Genomic DNA, 26,015 nt, shown 5'->3' on the forward strand with positions numbered 1-26,015 from the left:
TTCAAAATGCTGCAATGAATTTATATCAGTTTACTGAAACATTTCTACAAGTAAAAAAGAGAAAAGAACATGATAAAACCACTGTTCTCCACAATCATTTATACCTCTAGGGAAAAAACCTAAAATAATTTATTTTAGGACACTTGGTGGCTGAAAGTATTTAAAAATTATTCTTTGATAACATTCAGGATTTTGCTCCCTTTAAATCCTAGTGACTTTATTTCATGAGTTTTTACTAACATAATGTAACTGGTATGTCATTTTTATCAGAGGCTTATAAAAGTATTTTCAAAATACTTCCTTCTAATTTGTTTGTTTTAATGCTTAACTAGTAGCATGGCATTTCCAACTAGTTTATCTAACTTCATATATATATATATAATCTGCGAAGGTTGCTGTAAATATTACTGGATTTTATTAGCATGAGAGCTGGAGTCAATATGCTGATTAGACCCTCCACTTTCTTGGGGAATTCTGTTTTCCACTTCACTAAATATTCCCTTGGGGGCTTTGTACTTACAAGTCATCGGATGAGCCACTGGGAAATTTCCCATAGGATCCAAGCCCGTAGTTGTCTGGGGATATAGTCAGGACAATGGTCACAATCACGGCTGGTAATCCTGGAAGATGGGAAACATTGGTCACACATAGTTCTAATAACCATAGGTGGTGAGAAGAAAGAATAGAGATCACAGTTTATTTTCTTCTGGCAAAAGGGCTGGTGAACTGTTCACCAAATCCAGTTTCTCTTCCTCATTGGCACACAGAGGGACATCTCCCAGCCTCCCTTGCAGTTAGGTGTATGTGGCCACATGACTAGGTCTTGGCTTATGGAATATGGACAAGTGATCTACTCCACCTTTAGTCCTGTTGCATAAAAGCCTCTTGTGACACCTTCCACTCTCTTCTCCCAAATTCAGGGCAATCTTGGAAGCCCTGTGTTGAGACAGAGCCGAGTCTCCAGAGGCCTGGATCCTGAATAACTACAAAACAAGTTAACTGCTTCTGCTAACTGTACTGTTCATGTGTGAGAAATTATCCTCTTCTGAGATTTCAGGGTTTGTCTATTACAGTGGCTAGTATTACGCTTATACATGCCTGGAATGTAATTTTAAGTTTCACATGGGAGGCAAAGTAGACTCCAAAATGTATGAAAAATGTGAGTCATAGTCAACTTATTAGGAATACCAAGAACTCCTGGCAAATCTTTCATTATGAACTCAAAAGTCCTTGACTGATTATCTGGAACCCATTGATAGATTGAGGAGACTAACCTGGTCGATTTGAGGGTAATGACTGTCAATATGCTGGGTTTCTGAAGGGCCCAAAGGCACTTCCATTAAGAGGATGCTAATGAGAAGGTTACTCCCAGCTTAAAATGGCTTTTGGCTGGGAAAGAGTCCTACTCCCCTATACCCCATCACCCTCCACCCGAACCCATGCAGACACCTCACACAGACCATCCTAACATCAAATCTAAGGCTCTGGGATATAAAAAAACAATTCATTTTCACAGATAGGTTGGGGTTCCTGGTACAACCTAACATAATATTTCATTTAACTTTTATATTTGTACCTTCTGGATACACTGACATATGACTTCCAAAGCGAGACACTCCTAAAAATAAGATATTGGGAGTATGGAGCTAGTCCTTAACAATAGAATCTGACCTTTCAGGATTCTACAAAGAAGATAGAATTTGACAGAATTTGTGCCAATGTCAGAAGCAGTGGCTTATTTTTCTGGGAAAAAGTGACATCTTTCTGGAAAGGTGTTCTCTTATTCTTCACAAAGATATAATGACAGGTGGGGTGACAAAGGTGGTAAAGAGTCTTAAATACTGTTGTGTAGGGAATATCTGAAGGAATATTTAGCCTGAGGAAGGGGAGGGAGCTTGGGAGGTATAGAATCTATAATACAGTGGAAGGGGTACTCATAGAAACCAGAAAGCCAGGCTCAGTTGGTCTTGAGATGTGTGAATTGTGGTAAATCATGTCATCATTTCGAGTCAGTTTCTTTACCTGAAGTTATTAATGACTGCCTTGTTAACTTCACTAACTTGTCTTTCATGGAGTTACTTGTGTGAAAATAACATTGAAAATGGAGCATTGTACATAATGTTATATATTACTTGTAGATTATCTAAAGGACTTTTTGGCAGAAGAGATGTCAGCTTATTTTTATTTTATTTTTTTTTTTTTGCCTGAGAGAGTAAAACAAGACCACTGGGTAAATGCCAACAGAGAGCCAAATGAACTTAATGGGAAAATAGAACTGTAAAGCTTTAGAAATTTGTTACTGGCTTCCTTGTAAAGTATTAACAACACATCAACAGGCCCCAAATGGAGTCACTTATGCTAAGCCCCATGTCACCAAACAGTCTTAATTGCAGTTTCGGCTCTCCCAGAAATGGAATCTTACACCAATCAATCAGGAATTGCCTTATCAGCACTAGTTAGGTAATCTGCCTGGTAGACCCCTGCCATCCCCTAGAGCAGTGGTTCTCAACCTTTCTTTTAATATATATTTTATTGATTTTTCACAGAGAGGAAGGGAGAGGGATAGTTAGAAACGTCGATGAGAGAGAAACATCGACCAGCTGCCTCCTGCACATCCCCCACTGGGGATGTGCCCGCAACCAAGGTACATGCCCTTGACCGGAATCGAACCTGGGACCTTTCAGTCCGCAGACCGACGCTCTATCCACTGAGCCAAACCGGTTTCGGCGGTTCTCAACCTTTCTAATGCCACGACCCTTTAATACAGTTCCTCATGTTGTGGTGACCCCAAACCATAAAATTATTTTCGTTGCTACTTCATAACTGTAATTTTGCTACTGTTAATGCATCGTAATGTAAATATCTGTGTTTTCTGATGGTCTTAGGCTATACAGCAGCGGTTCTCAACCTGCCCGCAGCTGGCCCTGACCCCTGCCACCACCCACACCTGGTTCCCTATTTGCCATAGGGCAATCGGAGCCTTCAGGCCAGGGGGAGGGAGCGAGAGGTCAGCCATTCCTGCCTGCTCACTGGTCACACCCCCACCATGGGTCGCCCTCTGTGTGTGAGGCAACTAGCAGGGCAGGGGGCCCTGGCCTGGCACCACCCACGTCCCCCACCACCCACCCCCAGTTCCCTGTTCACCATTGGGTGATGGGAGCCTGCCGGCTGGGGAAAGGGACCAAGAGTTGGTCAGTGCACCTCATAGTGACTGGTCAAGTGGTCATTCTGGTCGTTCCACCGTTAGGGTCAATTTGCATATTATCCTTTTATTATATAAGATGATTGATTGTATTCCCTATGCCAGTGATGGGCAACCTTTTGAGCTTGGTGTGTCAAACTTCGCCAAAAAACTGAGCATAACTTGGGTAGTGTGTCACTGAGGAAAAAACATTATTTTGCAAATGTTTCATCCTCAGGAGTAGCAAATGTTTCATCCTCGGCATGCGGCCGCCTCAGCGGCCACGTGTCATCAGAAATGGCTACGCATGTCAGTGCTGACACGCGTGTCATAGGTTCGCCATCACTGCCTATACTTTACATCCCCTTGACTATTTTGTAACTACCAATTTGTACTACTTAATCCCTTCACATTTTACACTCAGCCCCCTTCCAACCTTCTCCCCTCTGGCAACCTTCAAAATGTTCTTTGTATCTATGAGACTGTTTCTGTTTTATTTTGTTCTTTAGACTCTGATTATAAGTGAAATCATATGATATTTGAGTCTGGCTTATTTTATTCAGTACAATACCAAGCAAATGGCAAGATTTAATTCCTTTTTATGGCTGAGTAATATTCCATTGTGTATATATACCACATCTTCTTTATTCACTTGTCTATTGATGGGCACTTAAGTTGATTCCATATCTTGGCTATTGTAAATAATGCTGCAATGAACATATGGATGCATATGTCTTTTAAAATTAGTGTTTTGGGTTTCTTTGGATAAATACCCAGAAGTGGAATTGCTGGGTCCTTCTTTGTCTGTTGTTATAGCCTTTAAAATGTTTTTATTATTATATTTTTTAGAGAGGGAGGAAGGGCAAGAGAGAGAGAGAGAGAGAGAGAGAGAGATGAGAGAGGCATATCGATCGGTTGCCTCCCATATACACCTTGACTGGGGAATAAACCTGCAATCTAGGTATGTGCCAAAACCCTCAAACTTCTGGTGTACAGGATGATGCTCCAACCAACTGAGCCACACTGGCCAGGGCTATAGTCTTTGTTTTAAAGTCTATTCTGTCTGATATAAGTATTGCTACCCCAGCTTTTTTTCATTCTATTTTAATGAAACATCTTTTTACATCCTCTTACTTTCTGTCTGTGTATGTCTTTCAATATGAAATGAGTTTCTTGTAGATAGCATATGTATGGGTCTTGTTTTCTTATCCACTCAGCCCCCCTGTGTCTTTTTATTGGAACATTTAATCCATCTGCATTTAAAGTAATTATTGATAGAAATGTATTTATTGCTATTTTATTCATATTTTGTCCTTTTTTCTTCTTCTTAAAGAAGATCCTTTAACATTTCTTATAATACTGGTTTGGTGGTGATGAACTCCTTTAGCTTTCTCTTGTCTGGGAAGCTTTTCATCTGTTCTTCAATTCTAAATGATAGCCTTGCTGGGTAGAGTAATCTTGGTTGTAGGTCCTTGATTTCATCACTTTGAATAATTCTTGCCAATCTTTTATGGCCTGCAAACTTTCTTTGGAGAAATTAGCTGACAGTCTTCTTGGAGTTCCCTTGTAGGTAACTAACTGCTTTTTCTTGCTGCTTTTAAGGTTCTCTCTTTGTCTTTAGCCTTTGGCATTTTAATTATGATGTGTCTTGGTGTGGGCCTCTTTGGATTCATCTGGCTTGGGACTCTGTGAACTTCCTGGACTTGTGTATCTATTTCCTTTGCCAAGTTAGGGAAGATTTCTGTCATTATTTTTTCCAAATAGGTTTTAAATTCTTTTCTCTCACTCTTCTTCCGGCACCCACATGATGTGAATATTGGTATGCTTGCTGTTGTCCCAGCAGCCCCTTAAACTATCCTCACTTGGGGGAGGGGGGGTCTTTTTCTTTTTGCTGTTCTAATTGGGTGTTTTCTGCTACCTTATCTTTCAAGTTGCTTATTTGATCCTCTGCTTCATCTAATCTACTGTTGATTCCTTCTAGTGTATTCTTCATTTCTGACTGGTCCTTTTTTATGTTTCCTATTTCTTTGTTGAAATTCTCACTGAGTTGATATATTCTCCCCCTAAGTTCATTGAGCAACCTTATAACCAGTGTTTTGAACTCTGCATCTGATAGATTGCTTGTCTCCATAGTGTTTAGTTCTTTCTCTGGAGTTTTGCCCAGTTTTTTCATTTAGTACATGTTTCTTTATCTCCTCATTTTGGCTGCCTCCCTGTGTTTCTATGTTTTTGCTAGAGCTGCTACATTTCCCAGTCTTGGTAAGGTGGCCTTATGTAGTAGATGTCCTGTGGGGCTCAGTGGTACAGCCTCCCTAGTTACCCTAGCTGGGTACTCCAGATGTATCCCATGTGGAGGCTATATGCACCCTCCTGTTGTAGTTGAGCCTTGATTGCTATTAGCACCTCAACTGGAGGGGTTAACCCCCAGACCAATTGGCAAGGACTGGTTGCAACCACAGTGGAGGAGCTACTGTGCAGGAGCTCACTCCACAGAGCAAGACTTGCTTTAGTCCACCCCCTTGACTGTGTTGCTCGTGGAGGTGGTTGGGTGGTGCTCTGGTGTGGTCTGAGGCTGTCCAGAGGGGTAGGCCAAATTTAGCCACTGCCTGTGCTCTGGCTAGTGCCACCCAACATGAGCTAGAAAGTGATCTGCAGATGGTTGTCACTTGTACTGGACTTGGAGGTGCCTGAGAGAGGCAAAGCTGAGAATTAGAGGCCAGCTGTCACTAGTGCAAGGAGCATGGGGCATGCCAAGGCCAGATGCCACTTGTTTGGGATTTGTGAACCTTTGAGAGGTTTTAGAAAAGTCTGCAGCATGAGCCAAGACAGGCTTTTAAATGGAAAAGCCACTGGAAGCAGCTTGGGTGAGCCCACAAGTTTGGTGGGACAGGGGTCTCAAAAAATTACCCGGTTGGGGTGAACAGTGTTAGCCAGGTTGATGAAGACTCAGGTATGGTGCCCACCTCTGCCTGTAGCGGGAGCAATCTGAAAGGGAACAATGGCTTTTGCCATTACTTCTGTCTGGGGGAAAGTTGCTCCTCCAGGCCTCACCCTGAAGCCAGACAAGTCAATACCTCTCATATGTCCCTGGTGCCTTAAAGTGAGTTGCTGCCCCTACACTGGAGGGACCATCTTGTTCCACATCTCTGCCCCTCCTACCAGTCTTGAGGTGGCTTCTTTATATCCTTAGATATAGGACTTCTGTTCAGCTAGACTTCAAGTGGTTCTCAATGATGGCTATTCTGTAGTTTAGTTGTAATTTTGATGTCATGGGAGGAGGTGAGTGCTGCATTTACCTACTCCATCATCTTGACTAGAAGCCCTCCTAAGAGTTTTGTGTTCATAAACAATCCAGGGGAAATATACAGGCATTCTAGAAAGAGACATGACAAGGTTGCTCTTTGGGCAATGCAACATATAAGAAGAATAAAGCTGTTTTAGAAGCCTGCCAACTATGACCTGTTTCATCAGCCTCTATGTGATTAAAAATCACTACACTTAAGATGAAGCAGAGAAAGCCAAGGCAATGTGTAAGCAAATGATACGTACCCCAACCGACGATGCAGAATTTAAGGATGTATTTTCGGATGTAAGTATTAAACACTTTGACAAGGGCCAGATACATATGGAATGCTTCTAGGCCCATCCATGTAAATGAGACCAAGAGAAAATAGTGCAAAAATACAGCTGCCGAGATGCAGAGGCCTCGCCAGTCATACAGAGCAACCCATGAGTCCAAGAGGAAAACCAGGTTCAGCAGGAGCAGAGCTGCACAAAGCTGGATGAGAATTTTGGAAGGATAATCCCTCCGGATCTTTCTAAAAGGAAAGGACGATAAAAGAATTAGCATCATATTCTCCTTGTGCGTCCATATATGAGTTTTAAGCAATTTAATTTTATTCTTCAGTAAACCCCTATAGTAGTCCCTCCTTACCTAACAGGAATACGTTCTAAGACCTCCCCCCTCCCCCCATGGATGCTTGAAGCTGTGGATAGTGCCAAATTTTATATATACTATGTTTTTGCTATAAATACATACCTTGATAAAGTTGAATGTATAAGTTAGGTCTAGTAAGAGATTTAAAAAATAACTAATAATAAAATAGAACAATTATGACAATATAGTAATAAAAGTCATGTGACTTTTTATATTTTTCAGTTCAAACCTATTCCTGGATCTGTTAACCATCCCTTACTTGGCTTGGTGTCACTTGTTTCGGGACATCTCTTGCTGAAGTCTTCATACAGTAGGTTCAATGCTTTCTGGTACAACATGTTGCCATCAATCAGAACACGTTTTCTGTTCATGTCTTCCACTCACAAATGTAATGCCTTTTGCATCTTAACTAAGCACTTATCATGCACTTGTGGCTATACCTTTTATAATTTGAGGTATGACAGCAAAACTAGCACAAATTACTTTTCCTTCTTCATAATTTCACAGATAGAAGATTCGTTCTTACTGTAGATCTTAGCAACCTCAGCATACAATTTTTTTCTTGACTTATTAAGTTGAAAACTTTTACCTTTTCACTTAAAAGGAAGCACTTTACAGCTTCTCTTTCGCATGTCTCAATTTCCAACATCACTACTCTTATGCTTTGGAGCCAGTATTAAGTAAAATAAGTGTTACTTGAACACAAACACTGAGATAACCAAGACAGCTACTAAATGACTAATGGGCGGGTAGTGTACTAGTATACAGTGTGGATATACCAGACAAAGGGATGATTCATTTCCTGGACAGGATTGAGGAGTATGGTGTGATATTTCATCACGTTATTCACTCAGAACACTGAGCAACTTAAAACTTATGAATTGTTTATTTCTATAATTTTCCATTTAATACTTTTGGACTGGAGTTGACCACGGGTACCTGAAAACTGCAGAGAGCAAAGCCGTGGATAAGAGGGGACTATTGCATGTGGGTAAATTTCCTCTCTTTGAGTATCTCTGTAGGCATTAAAACCAACAACAAAGGGAAAATCTAAACAGAATCATTGGTGGAACCATATGGGAAATTTGTGGTTGTACTTCTGTGGAACCTTTTACATGCTGACTGTTGACCCATCCTTTTAAATAGTTTGTAGTGGAATCTACTGAGCAACCCCCTCCCCCATTTCTCCCAAACTACTTCTAGAAGCATTGCTACTGCTTCTCATACAATAAGTTCCTATATTCAGATCTTTAAAACATAGCCAGATTTCCCTGTTATCTTATGTTGTTAGTGAAAATGAGATCATGGAAAGAAGAGTTTATACTATACCTAAATGAAACAGGCATAGGAAAATACAGCTAATTGATGACAAGTGCATATTTATATGTGTGAAATTAGATCTGGTGAAATCATTCTGAGTAATGGTTGGCCTTATGGTAATTTAGTCTCATTAATAATATTTTCAAAGGTCCACTAAAAGATCTGTATTCACAGCTGGACCTTAAGTTTGGCATTTAAAGTAAATTTGTGCATTTCTTGATCAGGGTCCAAAATCTACATTTCAGAACTTACATATTGTTTCACTTAATGTAAGAAAAAATACATATTTTCTTCTTTTCTAACAGAATTTGTTGGAATTCTCCCCCAAAAAAGTGACCAAAGGGACCCTTCTGTAAGCTGAGAAAGAGATGCTATTACTTGGAATGTTATTCTTGCTTTGACCTACAAAGCCACACTTATCAAGTATCTATATTTTTAAAAAAAGTATCTATATTTTTCAGTGAAGCTTTACATTCGTTATTCTTCTTCAGCCAACATGTGTTAATATATTAATCTTTTGTGTTTGCTAAGTATAATTTAGAAACATATTATATTAAACATAGCTCTTATTTCATACATGAATCTATAGTCTCTTTCAGATTTAAGCTATTGGGTTTCTGGGTCTTCATCCGTCTTTCATTTCACACTTATTGTCAACTAAGTACCAGGAATCATTTTAGGGTACAAAGATGACTAAGGCACAACCCTTGCCTTCAGAGAGTGCATAGACTAATGGAAGGAATCAAGTGTATAAACCAAAAAGAATCATGAAGTTTTACATATAGGTGGCTCCACTAGATGGTTGTACAGGATAAGGTAGGCTGAGGAGTGCACTTAATTAATATATTTTGGCAATGGAGGTGAGCACTGTATCATATCATTCAAGTTTCCAGTTATGGATACTCACTCAAAGGCTATGTAGGTTATAAGAGTAACTGACAGAAAAATTGATGAAAGCCCGCAACCAATATATGTGATAAACGTCAGAGCCATCATTTGAGCTGCTGGCAAGGATGTTCGAGATAGGTCCTAGAAAATAAAATATTGTTTTCAAGACCAAATATTTTCAAGTAAATAAAAGAGTCATAACGTACATTGATTGAGTATTCTAAGTGCCCATCCATAGTTCATTCAATAACTGGTAAGGTAGCCACAATTGTTATCATTAAGTAAAGATAATGAAATTGAGGCCCAGAGAGATTAAGTAAATTGTCCAAGGTCACACAGCTACGAAGTAGAGGAGCCAGGAACCAAATTCAGGTCTTTCTGACTCCAAAGCCCATGTGCTTGATCAGTGTCTTATGGTACACCAGAGAAGCACTGGGCTAGGAATCTAAAGACTTGAATTTGGCTTCTAGGTCTTATATTTCTTAGTTCTATGACTGTGGACAATTACCTAACAAATGAGTCTTAATTCTGACTTCATTAAAATGACAGTAACAATGCCCCATTCTACCTGTCTTGCAGGACTGTTGGGGAGATTTAAATAAGATAATTGATATCAATGTGTTTTATAAAAATGTAAAGTGCATTGCAAACTAAACAATTTTATTACCCACTTTAATCTGAATTTCCTAGTCCTCCTAGCTATTTAAATGAGTAAAACTTAAATGTAAAAATAGAATGGGAAAAAATACTTCCATGTTCAAGTATTTTCCTTCAAGTACACTTGCTTATTAGAAGAGTAATTTCATTGGTCAATAACTTTGCCACAATACCATATCTGCTGATTTATGAAAGTCATCTAGCAGATTAGACATTATGGTATCATGCCCAGCTACCCCTCAGACCCAGAATCTAAGGCCAGGTAATTTGGGAATATTACCAGTAGGACGCCAAAGCTCGTAAGGTGGCTGCAGCTACAGATGGTTTCATTCAGCCTCCTGTCTTTGACGGAGCAGCCATTGGATGACCAGCCTCCTCTGCCACCTGTTGGCATTGGGAAGGGTATTTGTTCAATCAGCAAGGCCACAGCACTAAGGACTGCCCTTTTGCCCTTATACCCCTCCCCCCACCCACTCCAGACTTTGAAAAAGGTATGACTGGAACCTACCGTTTCTGCCCAAGTCCCAAAATACGCATCTTACTGTTAAGTAATCCTGCAGTAGAAAGATACATCACAAATAATTAATTTACTGTACTGAAAAAAGAAAAGCCTTTGGAAAAATAACTGATTTTTTAAAGAATTTCAGAATCTCATTCTTAATTTTTGGAAACTTCTTATTTTACACTGGTCCCTAGGAGCAACTTGGGAGTCTTTTATAGGTCAGCACTTCTTACACTCAGCAATTGTGCATAAGAATCACCTTGAGGCATTATTAAAATGCACATTCTGATTTAGTGGGTCTGGAGTGGGGCCTAAGAGTGCAGACTCCACTTTGAGTAGCGAGATCATAGATGATGCTCAATGTGAACTGAAGTGTTTTGTTTTCTCTTTGGAGGTGAGAATCAGACCTGCAGCCACACGTTGAAATGTACTGAAATTTGGCAGTTGATAAGAGCTTGCTTTTGCATTGTTCCTTTTGGAGATTAGGTGGTCAGATATTAGGCATGCTAAAACCCAACAGAGTGACTAAGTGATTCTAGTCTTACACACTGCCCTGAGTTTTTAGGTTCTGCTGGATTTTTTTTTTCAGGCCAAGTCTTCCAGGTATAGTTTGCACAAGGTGTTTCTGGTCAGTGAACAGCCCAGACAGGACTCTCCCACCTGGCTTTGGTCGATGTGCTTTAATGTAACTGTCACGTTTCTTGTCAAGTTCTTGACAGTCAGGTTCGCAACACTTGATGATATGACATAGCTGATCAGAGAGAGGTTCTCCAGAGAAGGGTCCTAGCACACAGAAGAATCAACAGGATGACAAGGGAAAACGAAAGGTTATCATAGAGTTTTAGAGCTTGAAGGGACCCGAAGGACTATTTAGTCCATATGTTTATTTTATGACTTAGGTCAGAAATTGAGGGTCAGGGAATAAAGTGACTTTATTAGAACCATAATTAGAAGAACCATAATTAGAAGCAGAGCTTGTTGCACTCTACAGTGCTCTAAATACCAAGTTAAGTTTCACAGATTGACCCAATAGGGCCTTCATGAATATTTTTTTAAATTTCTTTATTGATTAAGGTGTTACATATGTGTCCTTCATGAATATTAAAGGGAACATAACATTAAGCCATTTAATATATGTGCTGCCAAAGGGAGCACGACATTAAGCCATTTAAGCTGTATGTCCTTGAGCAAGTTACTTAACCTCTCTGTGCACACATGTCTTCATCTATAAAATGGGAATAATATATAGTTTAATAGTTCCTTCCTCACAGAGTTGTTGAGAGTATTAGAGTTAACATTTATAAGAGCTTAGGATAGTGCTCAGCATTGGTAAACATAAGTATCAGTTATTGTTATGTATCATCACTAGCACCCTTAGGTCCTGTTTAAAAATAAATTGCAGCTTTTCAGCAATTCTTTTTACTTATACCAGACTTAAGATATGTGAGGATTAAAAGAAGCATAAGTTCCCCACTCCCAAATAAAACTTAAACCAAAACCAGTTCACGGCAACTTTACCTGAAACAGGGCAGGTGTTTCAAAAAAGTTGAACTGAACCCTGGAAGCTAGCTCTGCATCATTAGCTGGTAAATTACTCATCAGCGATGAGGGCAGAGAAATAACACCAATACTATTCTCAGGAGCCTCAGTTTCCAGAGAAACCTGAAAACCAAGTAAAAGATAATAAAAATGTCTGGGGCTGGTATAATAAGGAGTTAGAAAACACAACTAATCAAGATGAAGAATCATGTAGGGGCATTTATGTGTGGTGTCTCTATGTATAATCAGTTTTTATTTCTTTGCTGCAAAATTAGAGAGGACATGTAATAGGGAGTGGAGGCTTTGAAGCAGGAAAGAAAATATTTTAAATATACACAGAAACAGTCAGAAACTATAGGATACTATATGTCAATTATATTGCAATAAAGTTGGGGAGGGGGTTGCAGGATAACTGTAGACCCCAAGGAGACCACAGCAGCAATACACCAACGTGGTGACTTGTTAAGGCAAAGTCTTCATAGAACCACATGCACTAAACTTGTAAAAGGACGACTATAAAATTAAATTAATAGGCAGGACTTGGTTTTATGTGGGTGTTTCCAGCCCCTAATCCCTCTAATAGGTGGATAGAAAACAATTAGAAGCAAGATTGCTATTCAGTACCACTATTCACACCAGGGTAGGCATAACATTTGTTAAAATATTGGAGTGGGTTGATAAGTAGCTGATGCCCCTGCACTCTCCCAGCTATCTAGAACCCTCCACTGGATACTTCCCCCAACTCACCCCACCCCAACTTCCACAATCCAACTGCTAAAGGGTTAACTCTAGGTGTATCAGTGACCTCTGAGACCAGCCAAAACCAATGCCCTTGTTTTTATTATGTTTTTATTGATTTGATTTGATTTTATTTTTTTCAAACTGTAATAGAACATTTATTGGGAAAATTACAGGGGTAGAAGAAGTAATTCCTAGAAGAAATGGTCTTAGGAAATGAGTTATGGAGGTAAAGGAAGGGTCCTTGGAGCTTAGGAGTGAGGAAGCTAATGGTGCCTGGGAGAGGGAAAGGGAAGGGAAAGGGAAAGGCATGGGTATGCTCCCTGGAGGGGAGCTGTTTTTACTAATTTTAGAGACAGAGGAAGGGAGAGGGATAGTAATAGAGAAACACCAATGAGAGAGAAACATGGATCGGCTGCCTCCTGCACACCCGCTACTGGGGATCAAGCCCAAAACCCAGCATGTGCCCTGACTGGGAATCGAACTGGTAACCTCTTGGCTCATGGGTAGACACTCAACCACTGAACCACACAGGCTAGGCAATGTCCTTTTTTTTATTATTATTCTGTGGTGACTCATTGTTCTAGATTTTAAATATTTTTAATATTATCCCTGACTATAAGCAGTAATTGCTTCAATTATATACTCTATCATATATCATGATATATGATAAGTCATATACAAGAAAAGGCTGTTTCCACATTAAATTAGGATGTACCTGAAGATTAGTAGGGTCTTGAGCAGCAAAGGTAGTCATGTTGAAATTACTGGAATTCACTCTGATCACGGCCAGAGCCAAAGAAGGGGAGGTTAGACTTATGGTTTTGGTTGAAAAATTCAGCTGTAAACCAATGCCATCCACTACTTTTAGCAATCTGTAAAGATAAGTGGCAGTTCAAATTCAACATTCCCTCTTTGTTTTCCCCAGTCTAAGCAGAAAGAACACAGAGTAGCAACTTAACAAGTCATTATGAAACCCATATGGGAGAAAAATACTTGGCTGTAATTAATCATGTAAGAAGCATTGTTATCACTATATGGGTCAGTTTACTAAGTCATACCTTTGGGCCAGAGGGGCCAGCAAAGTGGGTGGGGAATGGAGGAGTTTGCTGACTTGATTTATCATGTCTCCTGCAAGGTTAGGCTCCAAGCTGCCTAAGGACAGAATTTTCTCCATCTGAGCCACTTGGCTCTCAAGGTCAGAAACAGTGATGCTGCTGGTATGAACAGTTTCTACAACAGAGAACCAAATCATTTTATGAACACATAATGAAAGAAATCATTAATAAAAAGAAACATAGACCTTGTGATCTAGCAAACCCACTGCTATGTATTCACCCCAGGAAAGTGAAAACATGTCTTAAGAAGACATGTTCATGAATGTTTATTGTAGCCTTTTCCAGCTTTGTTTCCAAAGTGGAAACAAACCAAATGTTCAACTGCAGAATGGATAAACAAACTGTGGTCCACCATACAACGGACCACATTATTCAGTAATAAAAAGGGATGAGCTACTTATATATGCAACAACATGGATGGAGCTCCAATGTATTATATTACGTGAAATAAAAGCCAGACTCAAAAGGCTACATACTGTATGATTCTCTTCATATGAAATTCTAGAAAAAACAAAAGTACAGTATAGGGAAACAAAACAGATTAGTAGTGGCCAGGGGATGGGCAAAGTGGGTAGAAGTTTGACTACAAAGGGATAGGAGGAAACTCTTGGGATAGTGGAAATGTTATATATTTTGATGGTGGTTACATAACTGTGGTGTTTTTTTCAACCTCATAGAACTATAAAATTTTCATTCATCCATAAGAACTGGATAAATTTTAATGTGCATACATTGTACTTCATGTATACAATGTACATTATACATTGACATCTGTAATACTGTCAACAGTAAAAAATATATTTAAAAAGAAACCTAACTAAAAAAAATGTCAAAGCATATCAGTGTATTTAGTGTATATTCATACAAGCATAAATATGCTTATATTTAATTTTTATCATGCATATAGGAATTTATATGGGTAACTAGAAGTGCTTTTTATGGAAAAGAGAATGTTATTAAAATTACAAGCTGTAAGCCTTATTTTTAAAGTGTTTTTAATTGGGAAACAATGATACAGACCTATCTAACAACAAAAAAGTCTCTTAATTTGACCACTTAACATCCTATTTCTTATTTTGCATGTTCCTTTCTAATCTTTATCCATGTGTTATAATATACTGTTATAAACATGGCATGCAAACTATTTATTATTATTTTCACTTCACTCAAGACTTGAGAAATGCCCCAAGTTTTTGTCTAGCTGTTCTTATGCACAGTTGTGTAATAGTCATTTTGTTATGTGAGTCATTGTGAGAATATCATATTTCATCATCCTTCTCCTATGGAAACATTAAGTTATATCCATTTTTTAGCTCCCAGATAATACTCCAACACATCTGTTATGTATATGCTACTTTTCTTCCTCATTGCCTGAAACCCAATTATTGAGTGGAAGCACAGTCGCAAGAGGCAACCTTGCTGACCTTTCTGTGTAGCCTGTTAGGTTGATTCTAAGGATGGAAGGGGTTAGCTTTGGAAAGGTAGACAATTTCAGGCTAATGAACTTTAATTTTACTTTATTTTTCGTCAGCCACTAGACTAGAGCTCCAATGACTTTATATGGCCTAAAATGTCCATATTTATTTTAAAAATTACTTAGAGAGAGCAGTGCAAATCTGAAGAAATATCAAGTCATTTGGCAGAAGTCTAAACCTCCTGGGGATGCTGGCACGGTGGTGGAAGGGGCAGGGATCTCAACCTGAGCTCCAATCTCATGTCACCAAGAATTTGGTTTTGCCTTGAAACATCTAAATTCTAGAGGAAGAGCTGCTTCTCACTCACTGAATTGAAATTCTGGAGCGTGTCCAGAATTCTTTCTGCTTTCTTCCTTCTTCCATTTAGCCTTTATCCCTATACCTACTTTGTTTCTGGGGAGCCCTTTGCAGTTTCCAGGGCTTCTCATGTATGCCATTGTTCTCAACCAAGTGCTGTTAGTGTGATTATTTTATCTTTAATTTAATAGGCTGAGTCAGGAGGAGCAAAATGGTTTATCCCAGATCACACTACCAGTTAGAGCCCATGCAGACCCATGACTAGGCCTTCTGAATGTTTTTCTCTTCCTTGTGGCTACCTTGGCTCAGTCCCAGCTCTGTCACTCTGTGACTGACTGATTTTCGAGAACACCAGTTTTTATTGTTTTCTGTCTAAATGGGGTTACTGTGTTTAACAGTTCAAAAGTTTTCTCTTCAGAATGTTTAAAAGAGTGACCCAAAAAACCTTTTGTAGGAGAAAGAAAACTATAAAATAACTCAGCTCGATGAAATGAGATCTGCGTTTGCCTCAAAGCTGTTTCTCCATTCTACGAATGCCTGGAAGAAATCTCTTGAAATAAGAAGACATCATAAAAAGAAAGGATCAGTGTGATCTTATTACAGATATCTTCATTTACAGACTGGCAGCTGCATTTCAGGTACCCAGAATTAAAACAAAATTAGGAGCAGCTTAGCTCCTCATATTTACCTGTCTTGTCAGGAGGTGTGCTGGTCATGATGACATTCACCAGGGCAGATGTGGTGGGAGTGGGAAATGAGGATTTCCCGGGTAACAGGGTGTAGGAAAGATCAGTTTGGGGACTAGGGGTAGAGAGAGTTCCAGATTGGGGGAGCGTGTCAATGGTAGGGCTAGAAGCTATGGGAGTTGAAGACTGGACAGAAGTCAGGTGATTCACCCCTGTTGGGCTCTGGGAGATGACAGCTGGAGAATTTAGAGGCGTAGCTAAAGAGAGGGCACTGGAGACCTGGGAAAGAACTGTGGCCTGAGGAGCAACTGGGATAGAATTGCTGGAAGAAGAAACTGCTGGGCCATGTGGATAACCACCAGCAAGACACGTAATTGGATCCTGCAAGTCACTAAAGGGAAGAATCAGAGAGATGCATGTGAGACAAATGAGCTACAGAGAAGTGAATCTCCTCCTCTGGCAACCATCTGATACCACCCGGAACCCTGGGCTGCACCCCAGACCAATGACATCATTATCTCTGAGGGTGGGAGGCAGGCATTAATGTTTTCAAAACTCCCCAGATAATCCTAATGTGCAACCAGGTCTGAGAACCGCTGCACTATAGTCTGGACCCCTGCTACTTAAAATGGAGTCCATGAACCAGCAGCATTTGCTTCACTGGGAAGCCTGTTCGAAATGCAGAATCTCAGGTCCTGCCCAGACCTACTGATCAGAATCTGCATTTTAACAAGATCCTCGGTGATTGATATTTGCAGTAATGTTTGAGAAGTGTTGAAATTGAAAGCCCTTATTCATTGTCAAATTTCAAAAATTCCTTAGCCAACATGGCAATTAAATGTTATTTTGTTAGGAAAAGCGTCAGCATGTTTGCTACATACCACTGCAGTTTTTCTAATTCTTCTGGGGAGGAAGGGCAGGGTATTCTGACAGAACAGCAGCACTGTTCTGGAGGAGACAAAAGGAAAGAGAAGAAAATGCATGGTTAAGAATATGGCAAGAGAGAAGCTCAGATCCATCAAGTATTATGGTCCTTACATTGACTGCATTTTAAAGAGTATTTGTCTAAAACAGGTGATAGAATAAATTGGATATCATTATATTGAGTGAATTATTTTGGGGAGGGTTATATGCACATAATATCAATCACTCTTCAGCAATTTCTAAGAGGAATTCAGAAGTAAACAGATTCCAGTAGCAAGTGATTCAACACTCCAAAGAGATCTTTCCTTCTCAACAGGGTTTATAATGTTTTCAAAAAGTATACTGAAATTTTATTAAGAAAGAAAAGCCCGGCTGGTGTTGCTCAGTGGTTAAGTGTCAACCTATGAACCAGGAGGTCATGGTTTGATTTCCAGTCAGAGCACATGCCTGGGTTGTGGGCTCGGTCCACACTGTGGAGCATGTAGGAGGCAGCCAGTCTGTGATTCTCTCTCATCATTGATGTTTCTACTTCTCTCTCCCTGTCCCTTCCTCTCTGAAATCAATAAAAACATATTTTAAAAATAAAGAAAGGAAAAATCACCTTTTAGAGCTCCCTTCAGTTTTAAAAAGAATGCATCAAAGCCTTATGAAAATGAACACAGCAACATAGAGGCAACTTACCCATCGGGTGAATCTTTACTCTTTTCAAAGCCATCATTACGGCACATATGTTCCTCGTCTTATTCAGTTTTATTGTGAATGTGCAATTTAGTGTGCTATAAAAAGAAAAATATACAACTAGAATGTTACTAAATTGGAAACCTGTCTACATATTTGTAATTGCTTTTTGAAACTTAGAGTGAGGAAAAGAGACAGTGACAATGTTAACTTGCAGTGTCACCTATAAGCTTGTAAACACCCAGTTACCATGGTCTGAACTTTATCCAAAATATTTTACAGGATAAGAAATTTATAGGGGTTTCCATTCATAGAGGTTGCAAAGCAGAGAGCCTCTGACCACACACAGCTGCTGATTCATTTTGTCTGCCTGCACAATGAACAGGCAAGGGTGAAACTTGGCTGCAAATACAAGCATCTTGACATCTAGAGTCTTACCCCCAGCTGTAGGCATTTGAGTTTCCATTGTAAGAGCCCTTTCAAATACCAGCCTAGATGAATATCAAGGTCTTTTAAATCCAAAATCTCTCTGGCAATCCAATCTGGATTATCAGATAACTAAGAATTTAAGACATTCTCTCTGTTTCTTTCTACTTTAATCTTGGCTTATGTGGAAAAAATATTAATATTGCAAAGAACAAAAAGAGGTAAGTGAAATGAACTAAATACATATAGTGGATAGGGATTTGATGTACAATATCATGGAAGACTTGCCATTATTTGTATCAATGAGTAGTTTGATGAGTAGAAATCTGTCATTTTCTAGAATTTCTACTCTCATAGAATACTGAAGGTTCAGGTAGTGAGATTATTGACCTATAAGCTTGTTGGTTTATGCAGTCAGGACAACCAATGGACACAATTTTAGACGATAATCTGCGCATCCTCAAATAATTGTCGGGCAATCTCAAATTCACCTCTGCATGCACTTTTTAATTTTTTCTTTTCTCTTTCTTTCCTATCCTTTCCTCCCTCTCCATCTTCTCCCGTGTTCCAGATTATGTTCCTTCTTCTTTGACTGTTCTTATCTCTGACTGGACCACTGTGAGCCATTTCTTGGTCATATTGGTGGCCCTTGGGGCTAAGGAACTGATGATCCTTAGCCTCATAAAACAGAGGCCAGCAGCCCCAACAGAACCTCCCTCTGTGTTTCACAAAGAAATGAGAAGATACTTGTGACAGACTGATGAATGTTTGGAAGAATAAAAATACATATATCCAAAATGTCATTAATATATGTTTATTTTGAAGAATACCTTCAAATTTACAACCTAAGACTCCTCAATACTTTATTACTCATGAGTCAAGAATAACCTATATATATAAAAGCCTAAGCGACCAAATGACTGAATGACCGCTCAACTGGTCACTATGATGTGCACTGACCACCAGGGGGCAGATGCTCAATACAGGAGCTGCCCCCTGGTGGTCAGTGTGCTCCCACAGCGGTAGCGCTGCTCAGCTGACCAATGGGCAACAGACACAGGGCTCATGGCTGGTGAGCACACTGCGGCAGTGCAAGCCTCTCCTAATTGATAGGGACTGAATGGGCACGGGCCTAACTGAGTGCAAACCCACAGCAAGCACAGCAGGGCTGGGGTAAGGGGGAGCAGCAGGAAGGAGCTGCAGGTGGTGTTGGACTGCCAGTTTCAGCCCGACCCCCGCAGGCTGGGCCAAAACTGGCAGTCTGACATCCCACAAGGGTCACAGATTGCAAGAGGGCACAGGCCAGGCTGAGGGACCCCACTGGTGCATGAATCCGTGCACTGGGCCTCTAGTGATAGTTATAAAAGTATTAAAAATAACTGACCTTTGAGCTTCTGCTGTGGCACACACTATAAAATAAGTCTGAAACAAACGAAAAATATATACGTTACTTTGACAGTTGAAAGTGTCAGACAAGACAACCCTGGACTAATCACAGCATCACTGAACCTTAGAGCCACAAGAACTCCTAGGGATCACCCAATTCACATTTCTACCAGATTTCTGATTTATGATCAAAGCTATTCAGGCTATACAGCCTCTGCTTAGATAGATATCTCTAATGTCAGGGAGCTCATTACCACACAAAAGAGCTCATTTTTCTGGGTCCTTGTTTTAAGAAACTTTCAGTTTTACATGAAGGAAAATTCACCTCCTTGTAATGTTCATCCATTGTGCCTAGTTTTGATTTTTGGAGTAATGGAACTAGTCCATTCACTATTTTACATGACAGATTTGAGGTGATTTGAATACATATCTCCCCAGGAATGCAGAACTCCATGCTTTCCCCCCAAATAACAATTATATGCAAAGTACAGGGTGTACTATGATTACCTCACTTAGGGTTTGCAGGGTTTTGTTGAGCTCTGTTCTTCTGTTAATAAAATGAAAGAAATTGACATGAAGAAGGCTGTTGGTGATGTTAAATTCAAAACAAGTTAGATTTTTAGCAAATGCATTAGTCATATAGTATTTATTGCTTGCAGTATTCACTTTGAAGAGATACTGGGTATATTAAGAGATTCCTATGTGGAAAAAATAAATTATTTATATGACAAGGGAAACTAACCAGACAGAAGCTGTATAGGTACTAGCCAACAGTTGCAAGATAGAAATTTATGGTTGAACAATCGTGTTATTCATTAAATTACTGCAACTCCCAGGCAGCCTCTGGCAGAAGGCCTGGGGAAGAGCTGGCTGGCCCAAGGCAAAATTTCTGAGACAGGCCCGCCGCTCACCCTGGAAGCTCTGGGCCTATGATTTCTTCATTCTCTCTCCAACTGACCCTACCACCCTCTAGCACTCTCCAGCCCTGCCTTCTCCTCCTCACAACTTCTCTTTAGGAACCTCCCTCATTCCTCTCCTCCAATTGCACTCTTATAACATTTGCATTTTTCCAATGTGGCAGAGCTTCATGTGAGCTTAAAATGAAATAAATCTAGTTTAAAAATTCGTCTATGGCCACACCATCCTGAATGTGCCTGATTTCATCAAATCTAGTTTTAAAAAATCACTCTAAGGCAGTGGTTCTCAACCTGGGGTGACTCTGCACCTCAGGGACATCTGGAAATATCTAGAGACATTTTTTTTCTTGTCACAATTGGGGGTGAGGTGCTACTGGCATCTAGTGGGTGGAGACCAGGGATCTGTTACACATCCCATAATGTATAGGACAATCCCATATGACAAAGAGCTATCAGGCTCAAAATGCCAATAGTACTAAGGTTGAGAAACCCTGCTCCAAGGAATGGGCAATAGTTCTTGGTTGCTCCAGGAAAGGTCTGGAGGGAAGAAGAAGGGAAGGATGGTGGCAGTAACTACTTACTCTTCCATAACTATGCTCAGAGACCACCTTCTTTTTGGGGTTTCCCTGACCATTCCAGTCATGTCCAATCTGTTCTACATTCAGACAGTTAGAACATGCTTTGGTACCTTGTAAATGTGTCCTTCATTATAGGGATCATACTCTAGTGTTATCATCTGTTCCCATTCTGCCTCTTTCCTACCAGACTCCAGACTCCTTCTTCTCAAAATGGCCTCATGCTGGAACCACCAGCGGAACACTCAGTCCCCAAATCCTGATTTAATTGATATGGAGTGTGCCTGGGCATCAGTGTTTTTAAAAGCTCCCCAAGTGATTTTAATTTGCAATCTAGTTTTCTATTTCAGAGAGTTGAGGTTATTCCCATTTGTATTCCCCAGCACATAGTAGGTGCTCAACAAATATTTAGTGGCTTTAAATGAACTATTTCAAGTCTAGTAATTAAGATGAATTGCAAGTATGCTAAGTTGTATTCTATTTATAAATTTGTGAGTTTAAAAAAATGTTTCCTATCACTACTATTGCCCATCTATAGTTTAAAATCCTACTAAGACACTGGTTATTTCACACATATTCTTTGAATAGTTAGAAAAGCTAGATTTTTATCAAGAGGCAAGAAAAAAATAGACATATAAAGGACATGAATGACACCCCTGCCCATCCCAATTATCACTATAACTTTTTGCCGCTATAAACTCACAAGAGCACTAGGAATGTTTGATATCTACCACATGGAACCATGAATTATTTTTTTCTCTACCTAGGCACTACTGAATCAACAGGTCAAAATGCTAATTAAAGAATGAGCCTTAAAAACAGTTTTGTTTTGTTTAATTTGACCTAGGGAAGGTTTTTCTCTTCAGTGTTATCACAGATACTCACCAGAGCTTTTAAATTTGGTTAAAAACTTATGAAAACTTCATTTGAGAGGTAGTAGTAAGGTGGAGAATAGATGAATTTTGTCTCTGAGGCTGCTGCTTCCCTGCCATGAGGGCAAAGACATGAAGTTTCTCCTGCCAGTGGACAGGGTAAGACTGTCCTGGCCTAAGCCAACTGCTGGCCCATATTTTGATCTGTTGTCTAACTGGGGGCATCTATTGGTAAACTGAGGTCTATTCAAAAAAGACCTCTCTCTGAGTTATGAATCACTGATGCTTCATGAAAGCATGAACAAATGGTATACATGAAGTCTTACCTTGAACCCTTCTTTCAACCTTGATGGCTATCAAGTCATATTACTCAAATAGTAATTCAAATGGAGGTAATTTAATAGCATCAAAGAGAACAGCCTCACAGGGATATTAATTGATGACAGGTAATTATGGTTATAGTTTGCAAAGAACTCAAGAACCAATTCTCTATAACCTTTAGGTCTCTTTCCTATTCACAGTTTTCCAAAGCAAAGATAGCTTAACAAGTATCTTTCCATAGTTGATTTCTTAAGATTTAAATCAAACAGCACATTACTCACTTCAATTCACTTAGAGACAGGACTCCAGTCAAGGTGCCATTAGCCATATTTGGATTCTGTTAGAAGCACAAAATCATTAAGAATACAACAAATATTGTTTTTCATACTCTCATACAAGAAGTTGTTCTTTAGTTTTGTTGACCACTCAAAGAACTACACCCTAAAGACTATAAATACTAACTGCATGAAATACTACCTAGCAAATGATCAAATCTATATAGACTGAGCCAGTTTTTTTTAAATATTCTGAATCAACAAGTGTGATGTGCCAATAATTTCCGTTTTTTTTGTTATTCTATTTTGTCTTTCATTATTCCCCCAAAAGAATACTATTAAAGCTCTCTACATTAAAGGCCCCAGACTTAAGTAAAAGATCCCAATGTAAAGGGGGAACTTGGTAGCAGTCATCATTATATATCTAGAACCTAGCTCTTTGCCAGGCATATAGTAGGTACTCAATAAATATTCACTGAATGAACAAACCACGTGTAGCTGAGATCCTCTGAAGCAATCTAGGTTACAGAAGGCTGATACTACTATATCTGAATCCCCCATAGGGCAAATAAGATAAGTTTAAGAGACTGTTCTTAGATTCAATATATATTATATTTCTTCTTGTTAGGAGTTTCTAATATAATTTCACATTTTGACTGGTCATAGAATTACATCATATAAACATTCAGAAGAAAGCCTAGTGAAAACTAAAATATAATTATTAACATAATACCATAATTATTATGAAGTCAAGCTCTCTTATCAAAACTAGGGATTCAACAAGAAAATTTATTTATACTTGGCCATAAAAGTAAATAAATATGCCAAATATCATAAATCTAAGCCTTAAACAAATATTAAATACATCTGAATTCATTTTTTTAAGATTGTAATAAGGAAAAATCTTTAAAACCTACCTGGGTAACATTGCTTTCTTCATCATATTGAAACATTATCTCACCTCTGAAAAATTCTAAAAATAAATTTTTAAAAATAAAATTGAGACTTGCATCCTTAGAGCTTGAGTATTAATATCACACAGAAAAAGATTATCAAATTACTTTATAAACAAAGTTTCATCACATTTTTTTTGCTGTTACTCACATTTACTCTCTTTTATTTTTTTTAATTTTAGATTTTTTTCTTTTATTATTGTTTAAAGTATTACATATAGTAGTACATATATCTCATTTTCCCCATTGACTTTCCCCAAGCCTCCCCTACTCTCTTTTATATCAGAAAGTTACTCAATATAATTTTCAGAAGATATAAATTATAAATTTTATGTAGGAATGCAGAAAGAGGGAACGCTTGTTCCCTTGTCAAGAAATTTTATCCCAGCCTACTTGAATCCCAGTGCCCGGGATTTGACCTGTCCAAAGGCACCCTCGATAAAACCGCTGGCCACCTGCCAGGTCACTCCTTGGTGTACTGCTTTCCAAGGCCCACCATGCCCCTGTGGCCAGTGGCCCCAGGGTCGCAGCCTCTGTGGGCTCTACCAAGACCCTGTTCCCTTCAGGTGCCAGGGCACGCAGACATGGGCAGCCACACCAGAGCGCTCTGCGTAGCTGGGCACTGGACTTCACCAGGCTCCTGTGTGCCATGCTGGGCATTGTGGTGATCATAATGGTGCCCTCCATTATCAACCTGCAGGTCCACAAGAGTGTGTGTATTGACTCCAGTAGCCTGTCCTTTGGCATATGGAAGGAGATTCCTGTTCCCTTCTCTATCTCCATCTACTTCTTCGACATTGTCAACCCCAAGGAGATCCTCCAGGGCAAGAAGCCGCTGTTGTGGGAGCGCAGGCCCTATGTGTAAAGGGAGTTCCAGCACAAGAGCAACATCACCTTCAATGACAATGACACAGTGTCCTTCCTCGAGTATTGCAACTTCCAATTCCAGCGAGAAGTCCAGTGGCTTGGAGAGCTACTACATCGTCAAGCCCAACATCCTGGTCCTGAGTGCAGCACTGATGATGGAGAATAAGCCTATGGGCCTGAAACTGTTCATGACCTTGGCATTCACTACCTTGGTGAGTGTGCCTTCATGAACTGCACTGTAGGCAAGATCATGTGGGGCTATGACCACCCCCTCATGCACCTTATCATAAATACTTCCCAGACATGTTCCTCTTAAAGGGCAAGTTCGGGTTATTTGCTGAGCTCAACCACTCCAATTCTGGGCTCTTCACCATGTTCACAGGGATCAAAAACTTCAGCCATATCCACCTCATGGACAAGTGGAACTGGCTCAGCAAGCTCAACTTTTGGCACTCGAATCCATGCAACATGATTGACAGGACTTCAGGGCAGATGTGGGCCCTGTTTATGACTCACGAATATCACTGGAATTCTATAGCTGCTGATTTAGGAAAGAGGCCTGCTGAACCATAAAGGTCATCTACAATGAAGTAGGCATGCTCAAAGGCATCCCTGCCTTTTGCTTCATACACCTTATTTGCCAGTGGGTCTGTCTATCCACCTAACAGAGGCTTCTGCCTGTGCCTGGAGTGTGGAATGCAGAATGTCAACATTTGCAGGTTCAGTGCATCCTTGTTTCTTTCCCATCCTCACTTCTACAATTCCTACCCTGTCCTGGCAGAGGCAGTGATCAGCCTCCACTCCAATGAGAAAAAACATTCCCTATCCCTGGACATGCACTCTTTCACAGGAACCCCTATGAACTGTTCTGTGAAGCTACAGCTGAGCCTCTACATCAAGGCTGTCAAAGGCATTGGATAAACAGGGAAGATCAAGGTAGTGGTCCTGTCACTAGTGTGGTTTGAGGAAGAGAAATGCTATTTATTTGGGAGTAGTAGTAAAAAGGGCTCAATGGATAAGGAAGCCATACAGACCTATTCTGAATCCCTGATGTTATCAGCCCCAGTTCTGCAAGAAGCAAGACTGTAGGGTTCTGGAGATGCTCAGAGCCAGCCTAGCCCAACCACTCAGCCAGACCAGCTCCCCAGCCCCTATACCCTGCTTCTTCAGGACTCCCTCAGAGAACAGTCTGCCAGGCATAAAGTCTGAGCTTCCCAATTGCCACACAAGTGTGTCCACACACTGCATACAACCCCACACATGTATGTATATGCCTGTCTGTAGGTATGTACAGACACACTCACGAATAGAGATGTTTATGAGGGGACTCAAGGAGAGGCTCACCCAACAAGGACTATTTCAGAACCTTCTCTCCAAGGCACCCACAAGTGTGTGGGCATTGGGTCCTGTCCCTGTGGTGAGCCTGTTCAGCCATTGGGCCACTTCTCCCCAGTTTCCCTCTCCATTAGTCTGAAAATACTGC

At 39.9% G+C, this 26,015-nt stretch overlaps 1 protein-coding gene and 1 pseudogene across 1 annotated transcript in view; one reads left to right on the top strand and one right to left on the bottom strand.

The window, feature by feature from the left end:
- The window catches only part of ADGRG2 (adhesion G protein-coupled receptor G2), a 117,671-nt gene that overhangs the window by 10,747 nt on the left and 80,909 nt on the right, over positions 1 to 26,015 (bottom strand). Inside the window, exons 10-25 of the mRNA XM_054720648.1 lie at positions 23,630 to 23,685; positions 22,719 to 22,774; positions 20,260 to 20,299; positions 19,751 to 19,788; positions 17,944 to 18,038; positions 17,220 to 17,286; positions 16,341 to 16,729; positions 13,824 to 13,995; positions 13,481 to 13,637; positions 12,004 to 12,147; positions 11,146 to 11,268; positions 10,492 to 10,537; positions 10,264 to 10,367; positions 9,346 to 9,467; positions 6,731 to 6,999; positions 521 to 620 (exon numbers count right to left, since the gene is read on the bottom strand). Of these exons, the coding sequence (XP_054576623.1) occupies positions 521 to 620; positions 6,731 to 6,999; positions 9,346 to 9,467; positions 10,264 to 10,367; positions 10,492 to 10,537; positions 11,146 to 11,268; positions 12,004 to 12,147; positions 13,481 to 13,637; positions 13,824 to 13,995; positions 16,341 to 16,729; positions 17,220 to 17,286; positions 17,944 to 18,038; positions 19,751 to 19,788; positions 20,260 to 20,299; positions 22,719 to 22,774; positions 23,630 to 23,685 (1,978 nt within the window). The remainder of the gene's footprint in view (positions 1 to 520; positions 621 to 6,730; positions 7,000 to 9,345; positions 9,468 to 10,263; positions 10,368 to 10,491; positions 10,538 to 11,145; positions 11,269 to 12,003; positions 12,148 to 13,480; positions 13,638 to 13,823; positions 13,996 to 16,340; positions 16,730 to 17,219; positions 17,287 to 17,943; positions 18,039 to 19,750; positions 19,789 to 20,259; positions 20,300 to 22,718; positions 22,775 to 23,629; positions 23,686 to 26,015) is intronic.
- Positions 24,250 to 25,621, top strand: LOC114227396 (scavenger receptor class B member 1-like; annotated as a pseudogene).

The sequence above is a fragment of the Eptesicus fuscus genome, chromosome 1 (genome assembly GCF_027574615.1).
Source record: "Eptesicus fuscus isolate TK198812 chromosome 1, DD_ASM_mEF_20220401, whole genome shotgun sequence".
Lineage (NCBI taxonomy): Eukaryota > Metazoa > Chordata > Mammalia > Chiroptera > Vespertilionidae > Eptesicus > Eptesicus fuscus.